Source organism: Colias croceus, chromosome 18 (genome assembly GCF_905220415.1).
Source record: "Colias croceus chromosome 18, ilColCroc2.1".
NCBI classification, from domain to species: domain Eukaryota; kingdom Metazoa; phylum Arthropoda; class Insecta; order Lepidoptera; family Pieridae; genus Colias; species Colias croceus.
This window is the reverse complement of record NC_059554.1, coordinates 9,210,972-9,231,984: the sequence shown is the minus strand read 5'-3', so window position 1 is coordinate 9,231,984 and position 21,013 is coordinate 9,210,972. Positions and strand designations below refer to the sequence as shown.

Genomic DNA, 21,013 nt, shown 5'->3' with positions numbered 1-21,013 from the left:
TATTACAAAATAAATAGGCATAATCATTTACACATATTATCAACCTTCTGTAGGTAATCAATCAAGTACTACGTTCTTCATATTCTTAAAAGAAACAATATTCAATTTACATTGACATGTATCAACCGCAGATAAATATAAATCACAAAATTGCAATACATATTAAAGAAGAACTTGAAGAAACAATGAAAATAAATATTCAAGTAGCCATTCATATTATGCATTGTTTAATTTCAATAATCAATTGTTTGGAGACAAAATAATCACTTGTCTAAAACACCCATAATATATATAAGCAGAACGATCTTGAATGTTCAAATTCATTCAGAACTTCATTTATCTAAGAATCAGTTTGCGTTTCCATATTTCCGTGTCTTATAAATGCAGTTTCGTGAATGTCACCGTCGCTGTGGCTATCTGTGTCTGCTGTAAAGCATACATTATAAATATCAAACAAAAAATAAATAAAATAAATACATCGTATTCAATTGCAATCGTATTTTGAAATTATTTTATTCTGCTGTCTTTGGTTCAGAAAATATTACTAACACAGGACAGTAAATTACTAATAACAATGTCATAAAGAGTGGTAACAACACAAAAATAAGAGATTAAAATAACAAAAATAAACTCATATTAAAATAAACAGATATAACGTGAAATTAGCACGAGTCAGATCGCTAACCTGACGCCGTGCTATGACGGCGAATTGTATTACGTGGCAAATACTAGGCCATCCTTAAGCCTAATAGGCCATCCACAGTCCACACATCTGCCGAACAACGTGACAAACAACGAACACATAGGGACGGCGCTACACAGAGAAGCGAGAAGGAAATAAGTACATCTCTTTTCTTCGTATAGTGCTGTCCCTATGTGTTCGTTGTTTGTCACGTTGTTCGGCAGACGTGTGGATGGCTTATTATATTAACACAAATAAAAATGTATACTTACGTAAAAGTTAAAAAATACTATAAGAAATTACAAAAATGCTCAATATATAATTGTAAATAATAGTTCAGGATACATCGCCCATTTTTGCAAGTGACTACTATCAAGCTGATTTTCCGTTTGTAGCTTTATTTTGATGAGACACCGAATAATTTCGTGTACGAAAGTCTCGATTGTGGTAGCTAACAGAGATAACAAGGATAAAAATTTTTGATTTGATGGTTCTCAAATATTTATTACTAACTGATTTTTTTTTGTTCAATCTCAAGATAATTACCTAAATTATTCGAAAAAATATTTGTCCTTCAAAATCTATGGTTGGTTCAAAGAGTCCCCCTTTCCAAAGTGTATCGATAACGAGGTCATCATAAATGATTACTAACAAGCTGATTTTTTTGTTTTCACTTAGTTAATGTTTATATAATTCAACAGACATATTGTGCTACAAATTAATAAATATTTGAGAACCATCAAATCAAAAAATTTTATCCTTGTTATCTCTGTTAGCTACCACAATCGAGAGTTTTGTACACGAAATTATTCGGTGTCTCATCAAAATAAAGCTACAAACGGAAAATCAGCTTGATAGTAGTCACTTGCAAAAATGGGCGATGTATCCTGAACTATAACTTAAATACTATTAAAGTAACATACTAGCATGAGACCGGCTGTCCAGCGCCAACATAGCGAGCGGCGTGTCGTCCAGCACGGCGGACCAGCGCGCCGCGAGCACGCGCGAGCCGCGACCGCGCACCAGCACGGTCGGCGCGCGACTGCCCGACACGCCGCTGTACATGGACACGCCGACGTTGCGGGTAGTCGCGCTGAGTGGACGATAGAAAGATTTATCTTTTGATTCTTTTGACTTCAAAAAAAAAAGAAGGAGGTTATCAATTCGGTCGGTATGTTTTTTTTATGTATGTACACCGATTACTACGAGGTTTCTGAACCGATTTTCGTGATTCTTTTTTTGTTCGATGCGGGATGGTATCGAATTAGTCCCATAGTTTGAAGTCGGTTGTTTTTAACGCAGCTAAAATAACTCCACTTGTGTGGATAAATAGTTGTCAATATAGTTGTCACTATCTCCTGCCCAAACATGTTTAGCTGTCGAATACTAATTCGACAGCTAAACAAAGAAGAAGAAGAAGAAGAACATGTTTTGGCATTAAAGGAAAGCAGCATTTAATAGTTAAAATGCTGCTTTCCTTTGAATCGTGGCTCATTCGTACGAATCGTGCCTAGGGGCTCGGACGTTGTTTATACGACGTTTGACCCAACTACCCTCAATTTGTTAATAGTCGTTGACTTGCTGTGATTTGTTATCAACTGTCTACATCTATTAGGCAGTTGTGTAGAATCGAAGTACATTTTTATTAAATTTCAAACTAATATTTAACAGGGCCCCATGTGTAATTTTTAAAAATATAGTTATCGATAGAGACAGCGCGCGGTAAACACGCGCGACCCGCAACCACGATCTTATTTAAATTTGGTTTATTAAAAAATGAAAAAGTAGCCCCACTACCTAAAGAAAACACAATATAACACTATAACTAATCTTGAAAAAAATAAAACAATTGTAAAAATAATTAAGATTTCATTAAAATAATATAATACCTAATGTAAAAAAAATCGTTTCAACAACTTACTTAGTTTCAGTATCTCGTCTCGGTCGTGTTTCCTTCTTGCACATGACGACCATGGTCACGCAAATGGTCGTTAGGATGGTCAGAAGAACTAATGATAAAGCTGCTCCGACGAGCAAAGCCACGCCGTTGTCTTGAGGAGCTATGGGCACTTGCGGTGGGGCTGGCGTCATGGTTTGCAGCGAATCTAAATAATGGTATTACAATATATTATAAAGAATAATACAGTTTTAGTATTAAACATTGCGTTGTAATTGTTTTCTTACTAAAATATTTTCAAACACCTAAAAAACTTTCGTATGAAATAAGTAAGATATAGAATTAATAATTATATTTCATTGTATTAATTTGTAACAAGTCTTCAATGAAATTATTATCAATCTGTACTAATAAACTACGATTTTATAAAATTAAAAGTCATATGATATCAGTCAAGATATCAGTACATTTTATAAATTTAATGACCCGCTTAATAAGTGGGAACTTATTCAATATCTTACAAAGTTGTATTTTCAACTATTTATAAGTATTTGATGACTGATGAGTATTGAGTACGTATTAACGTACGAGCTACTAATCCGGTCTATGAGTTAACAACCCGGTCCATAACTTACTTACCCGGTCTGTCCAGATCATCCACAGTCCTAAGAGGCACGCCATGCAAAACAGCGGTTCGTAGTGAGTCTTTCCCTCGGTTTCTCCGCGTATAAGTATTTTTATTAACCTATCTATATAAGTTACTAATCCGGTCTATGAGTTACTAATCCGGTCTATGAGTTACTTACCCGGTCTATGAGTTACTAACCCGGTCTATTAGTAACCTACCAACCACGTATTCTCATAAGTTACTTACCCGGTCTATCCAGATCATCCACAGTCCTAACAGGCACTCCATGTAAAGCCGCGGGTCGTAGTGACCTTCCTCTTGGATTTTCCGCATAAATGAGGAATGTGTATCGTCCCGGTGATAGGGCGTCTAATGCGAACTGCGGGGAAGCGTCGTTGCTTGTTTTGTACACTGTTTCGGTTAGACCACGACCGGATATGCCCTAGAATAATTTTAAATAGATTATACTAAATATTATTTAGGTTAAGGATCCAAATGAAAGAAAAAAAACAAGTATTTATCATTAGATTTTTTAAAAGAGAATAAAAATACTTAGTCAAGCGTATGTTTAAATAAATGTAACGATTTACAGGCAAACAGATGTGTGCCGATTACATCTTAATATAATATTATAATTCCAAAAAAATATTTGTATTACTAATGTCTTAAATTCATTTAAGTATTAGGAAACGAATAACGAATTTCTGGAAATGGATACCTAGTTTTTAAATAAAAAGCTTGTGTTCTTAAATGTGCACAAAGATTAAAAAAAAACACTATTATATTAATATAACTAGAAAATTAGTTCTTGGCACAATATTTTCTTAATATTGGAGACACAGAACAGAAAACAGTCATCGCTTAATACCCTACAATGTTTATAACACAATTCCTGCCCACCTGGTCATTCATGGTGGAATCGATCTCATTCCTCACATGTTCGTATGGCTTCACTCCCAGGGCTTCCATTACGAACCATTGTGGAAGTCCTCCATCATGGCCGGCTTCACAGCGGATGTAGCTGCCGTCTACTTCACACTTGCTGGGCGGTTCAGGGTAACCTGGTAATATTTATACAACATTAAGTAGAAGAAATGGTGAATACAGAAAGTTTTTAAGAAAAATATTCGATCAAAGGTGGGAGGGAATCTTTAGAACATAAACACTACTTATAATCCGACTTCAGCAATCGAATCGATCGACAAAGCAATCGAATTTCTTCAACTCTTTCGGTTTATAGGGACGCTCCGTTCTTCTTCGATCTATGGAGACGTTGGTAAAGTATCTCAACCAATGATACATTAATATGAAGATTAATATTTTATTGATGGAACTGGTGAATAAAGTTTATGTAAAAATACAGGACCGTTGCGCATGTTTTGTATCCAATTAAGCCATCTAAAAGAAACTAACTTCTTTATAAGTACTTACATAATTGAGAGCTTATGGCATATTATGTCGAACTGTATTACCAACTGATCTAGGAAAAATAACATTTTCAAGTATTTCATAGAAAAGCGAGACGCATCGAGAACTATATCATTTGCACATTTAAACACGAGATTTATCTTCAGGTAAAATAATATTTTCTTCCTGGTATCTATACAATAGCGAGAACCAAAACCAAACTCTCAGAATCTTTGAACTATTGTTAATATGAGATAATACATTTACCACATGAGTCTTTTCGCAGAAATCTTGTATAGCTTGAAATTATCAGAAATATAAGGAGTTGTAACATACACTCTTGATTGAATAGAGTATTAATATTGAAATTAAAACTTAATCTAGATTATACTTTACTAATTTACATCTGCGTAGTTTCACCCGGATCAAATTAGTGATCAGATTTTGTGTGTGAAAATAAGGAAAAAAAAATAAAATCAAATTTTAATTTGTAGGCAATAAGTAAATAGGAAAGTGGTCTACTAAGCATTTTTTCCTAGTTTAAAATATATATTTTTTACGATATTTATTCACAATTCTGTCTATAATAGATACCATTACACATTTTTACGCATTTGCATTTGTACCTTTTTTTTATTATCTCAAAATACATACCAGCAGGCATGATCCTGAACAAACACGGTTCCCGTTGGTTGCCGATATCATTCCTGGCCCAACACGCGAGCCAGCCCAGATCCTCTTCATCATCAATACTTGGCAGACCGTGGATAACTGTGCTGCTTGATCCCATTGTTGTTACGTTTGATACTGGTATCTATGGGTAATACTGATATCTATAATGTTCTAGCTTACCGCCCACGGCTTCGCCCGCTTTCTCTAAAACTATTTGAGATTTAAACTATCCTATCTCTCAAGTTGGATCGAACTGCACATGGTCTGCGAATTTTATTATAATCGGTTAAGTGCTTTAGGAGTCCATTGAGGACAAACATTGTGACACGAGATTTATTTTTTAATAATGTACACTTAATTATTGAATTGTGTTTTCATTTTTTATGTTAGTATTGTTTATATAACCTTTAGTATCATCATCGATATAATTTCAGGTACGAGGTTGTTTTTGCATATTTTTCATTTACGTAATGTTATAGGTATCTATTATTTTATACACTAAGCACTCATACAATAACAATAATAATTCTTAAAAGATATTTCTCGAACTTAGATTTAATTCGATCCTTTGCTAAGCCTTATTGGCATAAATGTCTAGATTTTGCTGAATAAGTGTTGGCTCTTGAATTTATTTGATATTTAGGGTAATTGGATGGAATGAATAAATATCGAATGTTGAATATTAAATCTTTACTTTTGAAGTTTTGAAGTAATAGCAAACACTCGAAATTTTATCTGTAATCAGATGTCTCATTTCTTTGTTTACTATTTTAAATAAAACTAACATCTTGTCCCGGTTTCAACTGTATTGACCAGTAATAAAAATATAGATAAATTACTCGATAAAGATATTTATTTACTAATGGTTAAATAATTTCTAAAATTGATCGTAACTGTTAGAGAAATATCAACCAAAAAATTCGAATCCAACCTATTATTAATTGTAAAGTTACAAATTTTAGTTAACAACAAACATACTATCAGTTATCAAGTTTAACATTAAAGTTTTTTCTGTATTCATATAATATTATCACACCAAAAGACACACACTCATTAAATTCTATTCTTCGACTGTACCTTCGACCACCAAAAGATTATAATATACACTTACAGGCAACACATCCTTAGTCCCATTATAAGTCCAATAGAACTTCAAGGGCCCCGCGTCCCTAGCGGAGGGCGCACTCACGGAACATCGCGCACGCACCTCCCCCCCGGGGGCGCCCGCGATGTGCTGGACCACACTGCCTGCTGAACATTCTGGTCGAGCTGTTTGACGAGATAAGTAAACTTAATAATTTTCACATTTATAATATTAGGATTCAACTACCTACTAATAATATGTAGTGTAATTTCAAAATATTATTTATGTTTGTTACTCCTTCACGCAAAAACTGCAGAACTGATTTTTAAGAAATTTGGCCATTGGCACCCACATAACATAACGCTAAGACAAATAGAGCGGAGCAGTGCGGGTAATAACGCGAGGAAATAACATACAAAAAATTTTCAGGAAACAACATACAAAATTATTATGTTGTTAAAGAGAAATAAGAAATTGTGAATATGGTTATTTATGATAAACTACTACCTAAACACAACAGTCTTTCTTGCATGACGCCTAAGTATTGCTAATTCTCAGTTCCAAATTTATACAGATCTCAAAAACTATTTTTGTTCCAAAGAGTTATAACTCTTGTTATACGTATATGTTTATAAACATTCATGTATCAACGGTTTCATGTTTATAAAATTGCCACGATGCATGATAAAATACTAATATTTTTAATTAATACTAGCGGTCCGCCCCGGCTTCGCCCGTGGTACATTTTTACGTTTTCTCTCCATAAGAACCATCCTCGTACTTCAAGAAATGTGATAAAAAAAGAATTAACGAAATCGGTTCAGTTGTTCTCGAGTTATGCGCTTACCAACACATTTTGCGATTCATTTTTATAGTATAGATTACGCGTAAGATAACAATAGATCGATATTAAAACAGGTATTCTTGTTCGTATTCAGTAAACTGTTAGCACGATTGAGTTACAAAGATTTTCACTTGTATTATTAGTTAGATTTATCAGATTTCCTAGATCAATAATTTATACAGAGAAGTATGATCAAGAGTCCCGAGTAGTCTTTTCAAATACTTAGAAATATATTAATAAAGGTTTGCTTTGCACCAACCATTCGCTTTTCATCTTCGATTCTCAGAAATTAATATTCCAGTAATGCTTTTCCTGTAAATTTATGTAAATCGCATTACATTAAGTTTGTTTTTATTTTGAATTATAATATAAAAACACTAATCATCTTATTTGAATGCATTTTATAAACATCTCTTGCTTTTGTTTTTCGTGTTATGTATCATATGAATGTACAATTAAATTGTTTGAAACAAGTGATAACTGCCTTAAAAACAACCAACTTCAAACTTGCACTTGCAACATTTACAAATACAGACAAAAATGCTCATAAAATAAAAACTACTGGGCCTATCCAAATGAAATTTTTGTGGAACCAATTCGACACCATCCCGCATCGAACAAAAAAAGAATCACGTAAATCGGTTCAGAAACCTCGGAGTAATCGGTGTACATACAAAAAAAAACATACCGGCCGAATTGATAACCTCCTCCTTTTTTTGAAGTCGGTTAATAAATCAAATAAAGATAATTAATAAAGTTAAGAAACCCTAATTCACGCTTTAAAATAATTGTACCGTCACCAATTATAGATACTTGACAAATCTACAAAATGGAAATATGTCCGTTTAACGTGGATCAAAATCTAAAGGCATCGATTACATACAAACAAACATACAGCAGCTAATATGTATAAAAACGTTTCATACTTACACAATACATTTAAATTCATCGGTTCGCTGAGTCCACTGCCCTCCGAGTTCCACGCCCTGCACCTGTATCTCGCGGAGTGATGCCTCCTCAGGTTGTGGAGGAACAGCTTCTGGCCCTCTATGGATATGCCTCCTATGGGATCGTCTCGGACTAAGTGATCCTGTTGAGTTGATTGATTTTTAGAAGAAGTAGAATATAATATTAAGAATAACTTTAGTAAGCTTATAGGTAATAATATTTGGTTTTGTATTCACAAAAAAGTGTACAAAATATTTCGGCCGCAGTTGGGTAAAAGTTAATTTTTGTACCGAGGATATAAAATTATAATCATCGCATTTAAAAACAAAAACATATTTAAACATCTTCTATACCAATTTTTTCATCGAGTTATGATCAAAAGCAAAATAATTATTCCTTGCAATTTAAAAAATACGGTCAAATACAAGTCGGTACAATTCAATGAAATATCCTATTTATTTGTCATGTACCCTACGAGACCCAACAACCTTTGTGGATAAAGTCCCTTAGACATAATGATTTACATAATACATAACATACTCCACATAAGCTTCATATAAATGAAACCGTTTGATCGAAAAACTAATTTCACAGCGCGCAGTAAATGGAGCGTTATTATAAAGTTATTACTTTTACGGCATAATAAATTGAATTTTCATGTTGAATTAATTTCATACTAATTACTCGGTCACATGTCGTCACGCCACGAGTTACTTGTAGACTTAACTTTCAATTTGCGTGAACGACTTCACTAGGCTCTTGATTTCGAAGCTTTAAAATTTTATTATTGTAAGGACTGTGCTTGAGAGTGTAATGCGACTGTATAAACACCTCGCTAGAGTCTCTTCTGAATTTATAATGCTTTATGAGTTTATAATGGATAGATAAAATGTTATATTGTACTTGAAAATAAGACGCCATCATGCAAGTACCAAGTACATTTACAAGTACATTTACATTATGTACAATGGGTAAGACACATGCTGGACAGAGTAATTAACCAAGCTCAGATTTTAGCTTATTTTTAAGATTTTTATAAAATGAGTTTCATATTGACAAATGAATAATTATTGTTAAGGTATAATTATTTGTCGTAGAAACTCAAATGTTTGAAATCCAACAGTAAATAATATTAACCTTTACCAGTTTAATGTCTAGATTAAAACAAAAGCTCTAATCAGATGGATAAAACTTATTCACATATAATTGAAACTTGAACAAAAACTAATAAATGCTCATTTAGTCTGTATTTAAAACGCTAAAGGCAAAATCGCGATATTACAATACATTATCATGAAACATGAAACTAATGTTACCGATACAGGATTATTAGCTAATACCTTCATTATAATTAATTACGGCATGGGAAGGAATAATCAAGTTTGTTTAGGCTCAAACATAACCTTACTGAAACTTGTTAAGAGGAGGCCCCCTAACATAGTTTCTGGCACTGAGAGACCGGTTAGACCGCTACGCTACGGTACTCACGGTAACACAGCCGTAATAAAGTTGAATATCGCGTGCGCTATTTGATCGCATTCGAGCTCGAAACTAAATCTCGTAAGTCTCAATTATTATTTCGTTTATAACTAAAATAATAATTGATCTAGAGAAAAAATATCTTGGGATTGGATAGTAAACTATATTTTCTTACTGTTAGCATTTATTTTAGACATAAAGTCCAAGTAAATCTTAAAAAAAATGTAATTATCATTAAAAATGGCATTATTTTTTAATAAAAAATGAATCTAGCGAAAATTAAGTAACTGTCTTGTACATGGAAAGAAAAAAACCCAATAAATCTTATACCAAAATTCCAATTTGATTGTATGTGTGACTGTTTCAGAATGTTAATGCAAATTCAAATAAAATTTATGGAGCCTCCCCTTAACGTATCTCATTAAGAAGTTGTGAAAAACTAAATATGTTCACTGATAACAAGCGAACTAACGTTAATTATTATGTTGAATTATTCATTAAGAATATACAAGTTTTTTATTTTTCTATGCTTGCTTTTTTGCAGCAACGAAACATGTTTTTGTGCAAAATAATTAATGTAGTCAGATGTAACGTAATCAACACAGTGATTCAAATATTCTCGCTTTTTGTGTGAATGTGAAAAGATTTTTTAATAATTTATGCGCTGAATAAAAAATGTATTTGATACACATATTTCACTTTTTAAATTCAATTTTTTTCAATCTCTATTTCCTTTCCAGTTTTCAAAGTTATAGGTTTACAAGTGGAATAGATATTGTATAACAGAAGAAGTGCTGAAAGTACCAGACACACTTTTTTATATTTACTTAGAGACGTGGTATATTGATAAGCTGCATTGCTCTACATTTGTTGTCGTGTACGTCTTTAAAATTGGTACAGTGGTGTAGGTCTTAACAGACCCAGTTTTTTTGGTGTATCGTCTATAACTTTAACTTCACTACTGGCCATTTAGATTAAAATGAATTAAGTAGTTTCTTTTAAGAAGTCAGTGTGGACCGTGTTTGGCCGAGAATAGCAGTGGCATACACGCTTTCCTCGATCGAGATGCTAGCTCTAAGTGGACCTGCCTTATCTTCAATTGTTTCCTTACCTCGAAGCCCTTATAAAAGGAGAAGTTATACGCCGGTGGGGACGCATCAGCGGAACACAGCAGGACAGCATCTTGGTCCTCACGGAGTTGGCGACTGTCGCGCGGCTCGATTAAAGATATTTGGGGGATTGGTGGATCTGTAAGAGATGTAGAAATGAATTTGTGTGTAACAATGATAGGTCTAGGAATTAAAGATTTTAAAGGAATTTAAACGCGATTTATTCATCATATTATTATCCCGACGTTTTGCACACTTTGCAGTATGCGTGATCACGGGGAGACCTTCTTTAAATTCTTTCTATACTCGCATAAAATCAAACACAAGAAAATACGATGACGGATATTTTACTACGTTTAACTAAAACTTGGTAGCTCCATGACCTACCTTACTATGTTAAAGGATACAATGTTGTCTATTAAAAATATTATGTGGTGAGCTCTACAGTATAATGAGCTCTTCATTGCATATACATTTTATGACGAACTAGCTAACCGCCCGCGGCTTCGCCCGCTTTGTCTAAAACCTAATAAATTATATACTAAAACCTTCCTCTTGAATCACTCTATCTATTAAAAAAACCGCATCAAAATCCGTTGCATAGTTTTAAAGATTTAAGCATACAAAGGGACATAGGGAAATAGGGACAGAGAAAGCGACTTTGTTTTATACTATGTAGTGATGATATCAAAATATTTCTTTGATAATCATTTTAATGATTTGATTATTATCATCTCACTTCCATTTTCAATTATTAACATCAGAATTATACAATCCCATACCTACTTAAACAGGTTACACAATTTATTAATTAAAACCATTAACAGTTATAAAATAAACATTTAACTCAAGACCTTTTTCACCTCGATAATTAAAGTTTATAAGATTCCAAGTGAAATTAACGCTAACTTAAGTCTAGGACAACTAAGTTTAGGTAACTTTGCAAACAGTAGCTTAGCTTGTGACAAGAATACTGTAAGCAATTAAAAACCTCGTGTTTTGTAATTAGGTGCGAATGAATTAACATAATTAAAAATATACAAACTCATGTTTGGGAAATTGGGAGAGAATTTTTCATGGTTTTAATATTATTGGCTTGTTTCTCTGAAGTGGGAAGAAATAAAGTCTGATGATAATGTAACTACAAGCTTACTGCTCCAAGCAGCTTGCATAGCTTTTATCGCGGGCCTTGAGCGCGGGAACCGAATCGAGAAATTCCGTAACGAAAAAACCTCACGCTCCCCACTCCGACGGGCGGAGGTGTGGCTTGAAGGCATGCAATAACTTTACCGCGGCAGTCCCCGAGTGCCACACATCGTTTTTTAAATTATATTGTCGATTTTCAGGACAGAAAATATAACGAATCATTTTTTTTTTTTTTATGTCAGAGCAAGCAAAGGGGCAGGTGGGCCACCTGATGGTAAGTGGTCACCCCCGCCCATAAACACTTGCAACACTCTAGTGTTGCAGGTGCTTTGCCGGCCTTTTATGGACAAATAAGCTCTTTTCTTGAAGGCCCCAATGTCGTAGTTGTTCGGGAACACTGCAGGTGGCAAATCGTTCCACAGTTTCACCGTACGCGGAAGGAAGTTGCGGGTGAAGCGGACAGTAAAGTGTCCGCTTCACCCGCAACTTCCGGTAAAGCGGACAGAATCATGCAAGAAAACGTCAATTATTTATCTACATTTTTTTCTATTGTTATGAATTTATATAATATTAAGTAGATCCATTACTGTGGGACTAGTGCCAATAAAGACAGTGTGAAACTATAACCCGTGTTGTTTGTTCCTTCCCTCCTAACAGTTAAATATCTACAAATATCATTCAGTGAAAGAACAATATGAATCAGTACGTTTAAATCGTTTCAAATACACTTATTGTACCTATACATAATAATTAGATACATGATTGATTTTTGAAGTGAAACTTCTTTATCGGGGTTAGAAAAAAATTTAGTGTAACATTTTTTCGTTACGCGTGACATTTTTGCGTTACGTGCCATCTTTTTCTTATCCCTACCACGCACATCGAATATAAATTTCTGTAAAGTTTCATATAATAATTTTTTTTTTGAAAAATAAGGTCATAAAGAAGTTTCACTTCTTAGGTGTGTACACACTAGTACACGCACACATTTTTTTTATCAAGTTTATAATATTTCATACAAAAAAGTACCATTCTTATTTATACATAAGTCGCAATCCAGCAGTTTGCACTATAAATCACATTGAACTTTTTGCCGTCACCGTTCAGACCGACGCTGTTTCTTATTTCAATTTATGTCCATTCCACTGGATCTTGGAATGATTTTTATTTACTTGAGTGAGAAAGTAGGTCTGTTTTTTTTATAATACGATCAGTTTTTGTGAGTTAAAATTTGATTTCTACGGCGTCCTCGAGTTCATCTGTCTTGATGTTTTCCATTATCCTTATGAATTTAGAGGTAATTTGACAGACAAAAACTTGAGATGTATTTTCAATATTTTATTTTTAATTAATAATTTATCTTTAAACTTTATCGTTGCAACGATACATTTTATAAGGTCGGGTAATTACCCGACACATACACACAGATGGCTTACCTTTTGTTTTGATCCGAGATTTTCTCTCAACTTTTCATTCATATCAATTGTGATAACCAGTTGACATGCAAAACAACATTTTAATTCTATTTTACGCGAACAACATCGAATCCATAAAACACGTTCGATTAAATTGAATGCTACATGCCGGAAACCGCGACTAAAAGCAAATTCATATTACCTATATCATAAACGAAATTGTATAATATATTAATATTTATGTAAACTGGATCAAAGCATTAAATATTGATGCATGGATTGATATTATTATATTATAAATAATTAATAACTAACAATAACTTCATATGTTATAGTTTTATGGTGAAACTTCAGAATTGAATTTGACGAATTTAGTTGTGAATGAAATCCTCTAGAGTCTAGATGGATGTGGAATAGTTTATTTATAAACTTCTAAATATACACAAACAATTGCTCAAACATAATAAGGCAATATTTTGCCATTTTTAGTTCGTAGTTAGGTATTTAGAGGAAGTTTATTTAACATAAAAATTCTTTTAAATGGCTTACGCAGCAATAAACACACATTTACATATTAAAACAGATATTACAAACCTTCGGTCCATTGCATCTATTCAATTATGTCTAAATTCAATTGTTTATTCGGAACGCGTCGCGCTGACAAAGTCCGCACAAAGTATGCAATTCTACAATTATCGCGTTGTTTGTACTGTAACTTTGTTTATTGTTTAGTACGTGCGTTCATAAACTGTTTACAACCGCTGCGGTTTGAATGTATCGGTTTGAATAAATATAACTGTACAATGTTGTAATATTTTAGGTTGTATTTTCGTTATGTGAAGTAACAAAGTGTTGGTGATTTAAAAATTATTTTACGAGATATGACAAAATGTTGATGATTTTATAGAACACTAGCTTTCCGCCCGCGGCTTCGCCCGCGTTTTTGAGGGAAAACCTCGCATAGTTCCCTTTCCCGTGGGATTTCCGGGATAAAACCTATCCTATCTCTCAAGTTGGATCGAACTGCACATGGTGTGCGAATTTTATTATAATCGGTTAAGTGGTTTAGGAGTCCATTGAGGACAAACATTGTGACACGAGATTTATATATATTAAGAAGCTTTCCGCCCGCGGCTTCGCCCGCGTTTTTGAGGGAAAACCTCGCATAGTTCCCTTTCCCGTGGGATTTCCGGGATAAAACCTATCCTATCTCTCAAGTTGGATCGAACTGCACATGGTGTGCGAATTTTATTATAATCGGTTAAGTGGTTTAGGAGTCCATTGAGGACAAACATTGTGACACGAGATTTATATATATTAAGATTAAGACTAGCGGTCGGCCCCGGCTTCGCCCGTGGTACATATTCACGATTTCTCTACATAAGAACCTTCCTCGAACTTCAAGGAATATTATAAAAAAGAATTAATGAAATCGGTTAAGCCGTTCTCAAGTTATGCGCTTCATTTTTATATTAAAGATGAGATGGCTAGCTTCCCCAGAGAAGTTTAAGTTATTATGTGTTAATATAAATCAGTTTTCTTATTATGTAAAGATATTGTGGAGCATTAGAATATATAAATAACGCATTTATAATTATACTGAGTACAACTAAAATATAAAGCTGTTTATTTAGAGCAACAGTCTGACAAAAAAGACATACAAAGCACAGGTGTATGCCTAAACGGAAAACTTTCCTCACTCTCATCTGCATCTACCACAATGTTCATACTTCACAGTCTTTCAATTTAAAATCCCTTACCACATTTTAAAAGGCCTTAATCCGGTAACTTTTATCTTGCAAGTTAAAACCGCACCGGTCGCTTTGTCATTCAACCAAGTTCTGTGACGTAATCAACTTCTTACGCTCGGCTAATTCCGAGTAGTTGGATAGTTAAATTTTGTAAGTGTCTTTTGTTGACGTCTTCTTTTAATATGGAACGAATGACGAATAAGTTTTGGCTCAATAATTTGGCACATCTATTATTTTTCTTTATCACAAATTGACCTTGGAATTGGAACCTTTCGCTAGGTTTGAAACGGCTTAAACCATTCACTCGATAAGTGTTTTTTCTACCTAATATAAAGCAGCATAATTGTGGTGCACATTTCTCGTAAGTCAGCCAAAAATATAGTCAATTCAATTTATCTGTACATTCATTCATCAATAATGTACCCATAATATTATGTGGAGGAGCATTTTGATTATGGCCTTCCAGAATGAAAAAAAAACCTGTCTTTTCTACCAAACAGCCAAATAGGCCAGCATTTAATATGGACAAATGGACACCCCTGATGATTTTGGTATGCATTAAAACAAATGCCGCATTTACAGACGTATTAATAAAACATAAACGTAATGTATTAGCCAGTTAACAGCTTACGATAAGAAGTATATTCTAGTGGAAGGTTCGCGATATGCTGGCACGATGCCACTACTTGAACTGAGGTAAGCGACAATTTTTGGTAAGCTGTTAATAGCTACTTTCTATTGGCTGCGACTTTTAGCTGCAAATAGTTTTAGTTTTAAAACTGCTGTGCGAATGATATTTATATTTGAAATGTATAAAGTACTTGTACTTAAAAAGATTTTTTGTAAGGAGGCGGGGTCGCAATTTGGGGTGGTAATTGAAAGTTTTATGTTTTTATACGAGGAATGTTAGAATGTTTGTTTATACCAATTAAGTTCGGAAACTGCTGAACCAACGTTAGATATACGTTCACCATTAAAAGCTACAGTACTTAAAATTCAAATTTCCTTGGTGGTGTCATTGTATGTATTAGACTGAATTACGTAGTCACATATTATATGAATATTTGAAAAGGAGTAATTTAAAAGGTTTGATATTATTGAATACGATTTCATGTTTTTATGATCGATGCTTTAAAATATAGACCGGACTCTCAGTGGAGTTTCGTTTGCAAAAATAGCGGACCTAAATCTGACTTCTGATATATATTGTATAGATCCCAGACATCCTATAGACAGATGTTGCCAACCAGTTTTGTGGTCCCCCTCTCCCCACCCCGGTAATTAAATATGGCGTACAAAGAAAAAAATAAAAATTTCCAAAACATGCCGTGTGGGGTATCAAATGAAAGAACTTATTGAGTAGATCACGAATATATAGCATACTATAACATTTCTTACACTTTCTCTAAGATTTTTTAGAAAATTTACGAAAATGCTCCATTTTTGAGTTAACTTTAAACCACTATAGATTGAAAACTCATGAATATATTTTTTTAATTATTATTTTAAATAATTAACAATAGTCCATTGTTTACGATTCAATAGTTCGTACAGTAAAATAGTTGCATGGGGGAGTGGGTGGAGCATTCAAAGATGGCGAGTATATTTTCAAGTTTATGCCAGAAATAAAGGCCTAATACAAAAATATCGGTGTCAGAGCTTAGAATAATTATCTCTGCAATATGGCAGAACATCCTTGAATCAGCCTCTGTGTGATAAGATTTCAAATCGGTAACTTCAGTGAAAGTTGCGCCTTGCAATTTAAAACATTTGGGGGGTTATCAAATCCACCACATACATATAGCTCACTTATTACAAACTATTGAATCGTAAACAATGGACTATTGTTAATTATTTAAAATAATAATTAAAAAAATATATTCATGAGTTTTCAATCTATAGTGGTTTAAAGTTAACTCAAAAATGGAGCATTTTCGTAAATTTTCTAAAAAATCTTAGAGAAGGTGTAAGAAATGTTATAGTATGCTATATATTCGTGATCTACTCAATAAGCTCTTTCATTTGATACCCCACACGGCATGTTTTGGAATTTTTTATGTTTTTCTTTGTATGCCATATTTAATTACCGGGGTGGAGGGAGGGGGACCACAAAACTGGTTGGCAACATCTGTCTATAGGATGTCTGGGATCTATACAATATATATCAGAAGTCAGATTTAGGTCCGCTATTTTTGCAAACGAACATCTCCTTGGAGCCTGCTCTAATAAATATGTAGATCGTTTTTGTTCTGTCATTTTGCACTATTATAAAATTTCATGCGATATTGTTTCTATGATTTTTGGCTTTTGGTTTCTGGTTCTAAGAAGTTTGTTATCAGGTCAAACCTGTAACAGTATTTCGCAGAAATTAATGATTATTATTAGTTAATAGTACTATTGGTTGCCAACTTGCTAACTAATCGTTTCTGAATATTGTTTGTGCATTGAATTTCTGTAAACGAACATTGGGTTTATTTGTGTTTAGGTTACACGCACATAGTTGCTTGTTTCGAATAAATTATCGAAAATTTAGTATATGCGGAAAGGTATGAAGCCTATTAATGATATTACGCGTTATTTTTAATTGTTATTAGGGTAAGTTTTAAAATTAGGGTTAATTTAAGGATTTTTGAAGTGAAAAAAAAAATTTTTGTGTAATTTTTTTTCGTTACGCGTGATATATTTCCGTTACGCGCCATCTTTTTCCTATCCCTACCACGCGTGATTCGATGTATTTTTGTAAAGTTGCTTATACAGTATATAAATTATTTTTTTCAAAATAAGGTCATAGAGAAGTTTCACTTCTCACGTGTGTACACTAGTACACGCACACATTTTTTTTGTTTATTTGTTTATATTTATTTACAGCAACGGTACGTGCACCAAAATATTTAATATGCTTTTGTAAATGCTTTTATAAATGATTATTGGAACATTAGATTTAATAACTCAGGCCCCGGAACCACAGACACAATAGAAAATCTATGGTGTCTGGGACCGATCGGGCCGCTTGGGGCTCAATGGGTTTATATAATTTCTAGTTTTAATTACTACCAAAACTAACAAGAACAAACTGAATAGTTATTAGTGAAATAGCATTCAAGCGTGTGACAAGTTATAATTAGTGATGTTATTAACAAACACATCCATTTTGATATTCGGTAAACTTAATGAAATTCGTAATACATGTCACTACATGCTGTAGTTTAGAGTGTTTAATTGATTTCAGGAATTCACGGTTTGAATAGAAAATTTGAATGAAATTATTGGAAGTTTGGAATTTGAAAAATGCAGTAAATTGAATTTTTGGTGTAATATTAATTGTTTGTTGTTTATGTTTATACGCATCTAATGCCTCATACATACGTAACGATTTATCGTAGCGATAAATCTGTACAGACCAGTTTGCTCAGTTTTATCGATCGTTTGTATGAAAAATCGACGATCTTATCGTAATATACACGATCGATAAAACTGCGCACACTGGTCTGCACAGATTTATCGCTACGATAAATCGTTACGTATGTATGAGGCATTACGATAAGATCATCGATTTTTCATACACACGATCGATAAAACTGCGCAAACTGGTCTGCACAGATTTATCGCTACGATAAATCGTTACGTATGTATGAGGCTTTAAAAACAAGATTGCAAATCATTAAAAAATCTTGATACGTAAACATATTTTGCTTACAATTTAATACACTAACGTTTTCGTTTAATTATAATCTATCCAGTAAATACCTTCTGAATAAACCGTAGAACAATAATTTTATGTATTACAAAAGTTTCATAATCTCACACATACACCTATATTTACTTTCACATCATCATCAGCCCATATACGTTCCCACTGCTAGGACACTCGCCTCCGAGGGTAATCCACCACGCTGGCCAAGTGCGGGTTACATATCGAACTTTTAAATCTTCGACATGTCGGTTTCACGATGTTATTCATTCGAGCAGTATTGTTTTTATAATATGATGATTGTTCCTTTAACTCCTCGAGGAGCATAGGGCCTCAGTAAACTTTTTCCAGTCACGTCGATTTTGGGCTTTTGCTTTGACTTCTTGCTACGACAGGCCGGTTTTTTATACTTTTATTAAAGTGAAACTTTTATTACATTATTACATCGTCTCAAACTTTTTGGTCTGTGTAGCGCATGTCGCGTGACGCACGATATGTACGATAATTATCGTACAAATATGATAATTTTTAGTTAAATGTCTATAGTGTGAAAAAAAGTTTCACTTTTACCGTGGTTTCATAAAACCACCCAACATTTTGTTTCTATATACTTACACAAAACTTCCAAAACAATAGAGTCCTCCAATGTATGCGCCGGGAACCAAGGGTTGGACACGCGGCAGGCGAGCTCGCGCCCGCTGTCCTCGCGCCGCACGCGCCAGGTTAGAATGCTTTTGGTTACTTCACCGTCTACTTCTACCTGTTAAAAAACATTAATAAATAAATAAATCGTTTATTTCCACCATAATTTGCTACAAACATTTAATGACCCAAGACCCTAATATATAAACTGTTTTTCAGGAGCCTGTGTTCACACTTAGTTATATTACACTATTACAATGGCACTATTAAATTATTTGTTTGAATCAGTATACTCAGAAATATACCTGAAACAATTGTACTTGAGTATTTTTGTTTATTTGAAATAATATCTGTGGTTTGTGAATTATATCGACCGGCCCGCGAAGGCGCAAAAAAAACCGAAATTTACTTTAAATTATTTATTGTAAAAAAAATTACATAATAAATTACTCCTAACTTAACCTACGTCCCTCCCGTTCGATGTTAGAACTAAGAGTGCTCGTCCTCCTCGGCGGGGTAGCTGCAGCGTCGCGGTGGCGATGATTGCCGCAACACTCTCTGGAAGCGCAGGTGTGCGCGATGTCGCAATTCCTAACAGGTGCAGCTTCTTGGGTGGCCCCATGCATCCTCTAATCTTATATGTAGGTACATAACACCTCCCTCCTGAAGTTCAGCGATTATTGGCGGGCAAGGCTCGTTAATATCGCTGAAATTTCACCCTCCGCCGATTGATGTTCTATTTCTTCTTTTTGATTACCATGAACACTCGTAGTAATAGGCTTTGATGTACGCAGTCTCCGTACGATGTACCATGTCACTAGGGCAACTGCACTCGTTATTAATATAACATATATCGGTATTATGGAAGGCTGCATATAGAGAATCTCGTATCCGTTGTTAGTACTGATAGGCATTTCCATTGATATAGCTCTGTTACTAGCGTGTAATTTATCCAAATTTATCGAATTCAACTTCAGAACTTCTTCATCTGTATTATATTGGCTGGAATCTGGCAGGTTTGCAATTTTCATTATCTGTCCTTTGATATGGTCTTCTCGATTGACTATCTTGAAAGCCTCCGTTTGAAGAATGCAGTTTTTGGGTATTGTGGCTAAGTAGCTTCCTTTAATGACGTCATATTGATCTTGCGAGCATGATAAGTGGATTTTTGATGGCTTGGGGAAACTGATGACGTAGTGGGCGTCGTCTAATTTTTCTAGTGCGGGCGCTCCGAGCTCCACAGGCGTGAAGAGACAAGGTGCGACGACTCGTTGCGTGGTAATAAGGTGATACACGCAGTCATTTTTGGATCGATGATGGTTCAGCTTGTCCTCACATAGATACCCTAGGCCAGACTTCGGGCATTCTGCCTCCATGTACATAAAATCCTCGTTGTGAATTGCCACAAAAGGATAGGGTGGAATTAGGACTTTACTATCTTTATTAGGAACTATGGATAATTTAAATAATTCAAAGGTAGCAGGAAGGACAACCGGGAACATAAAAACTATAACTATATTCCTATTACTATAATAATAGCCTAGTTTAACTAAATCAAAATATTCTCTATAATTAACTTGAGGGATTTGCTCTTTACCATAAAATTTGTTTAATTTAT

The 21,013-nt window shown here is 34.0% G+C and overlaps 1 protein-coding gene across 1 annotated transcript in view; it reads right to left on the bottom strand.

Moving 5' to 3' along the window:
- Positions 1-288: 288 nt before the first annotated feature.
- The window catches only part of LOC123699465 (carcinoembryonic antigen-related cell adhesion molecule 5-like), a 95,359-nt gene continuing 74,634 nt past the window's right edge, over positions 289-21,013 (bottom strand). Inside the window, exons 8-17 of the mRNA XM_045646405.1 lie at positions 19,369-19,513; positions 10,753-10,889; positions 8,145-8,304; positions 6,398-6,555; positions 5,269-5,428; positions 4,108-4,268; positions 3,454-3,649; positions 2,604-2,787; positions 1,606-1,775; positions 289-423 (exon numbers count right to left, since the gene is read on the bottom strand). Coding sequence (XP_045502361.1) covers positions 341-423; positions 1,606-1,775; positions 2,604-2,787; positions 3,454-3,649; positions 4,108-4,268; positions 5,269-5,428; positions 6,398-6,555; positions 8,145-8,304; positions 10,753-10,889; positions 19,369-19,513 — 1,554 coding nt within the window. The 3' untranslated portion in view covers positions 289-340. The remainder of the gene's footprint in view (positions 424-1,605; positions 1,776-2,603; positions 2,788-3,453; positions 3,650-4,107; positions 4,269-5,268; positions 5,429-6,397; positions 6,556-8,144; positions 8,305-10,752; positions 10,890-19,368; positions 19,514-21,013) is intronic.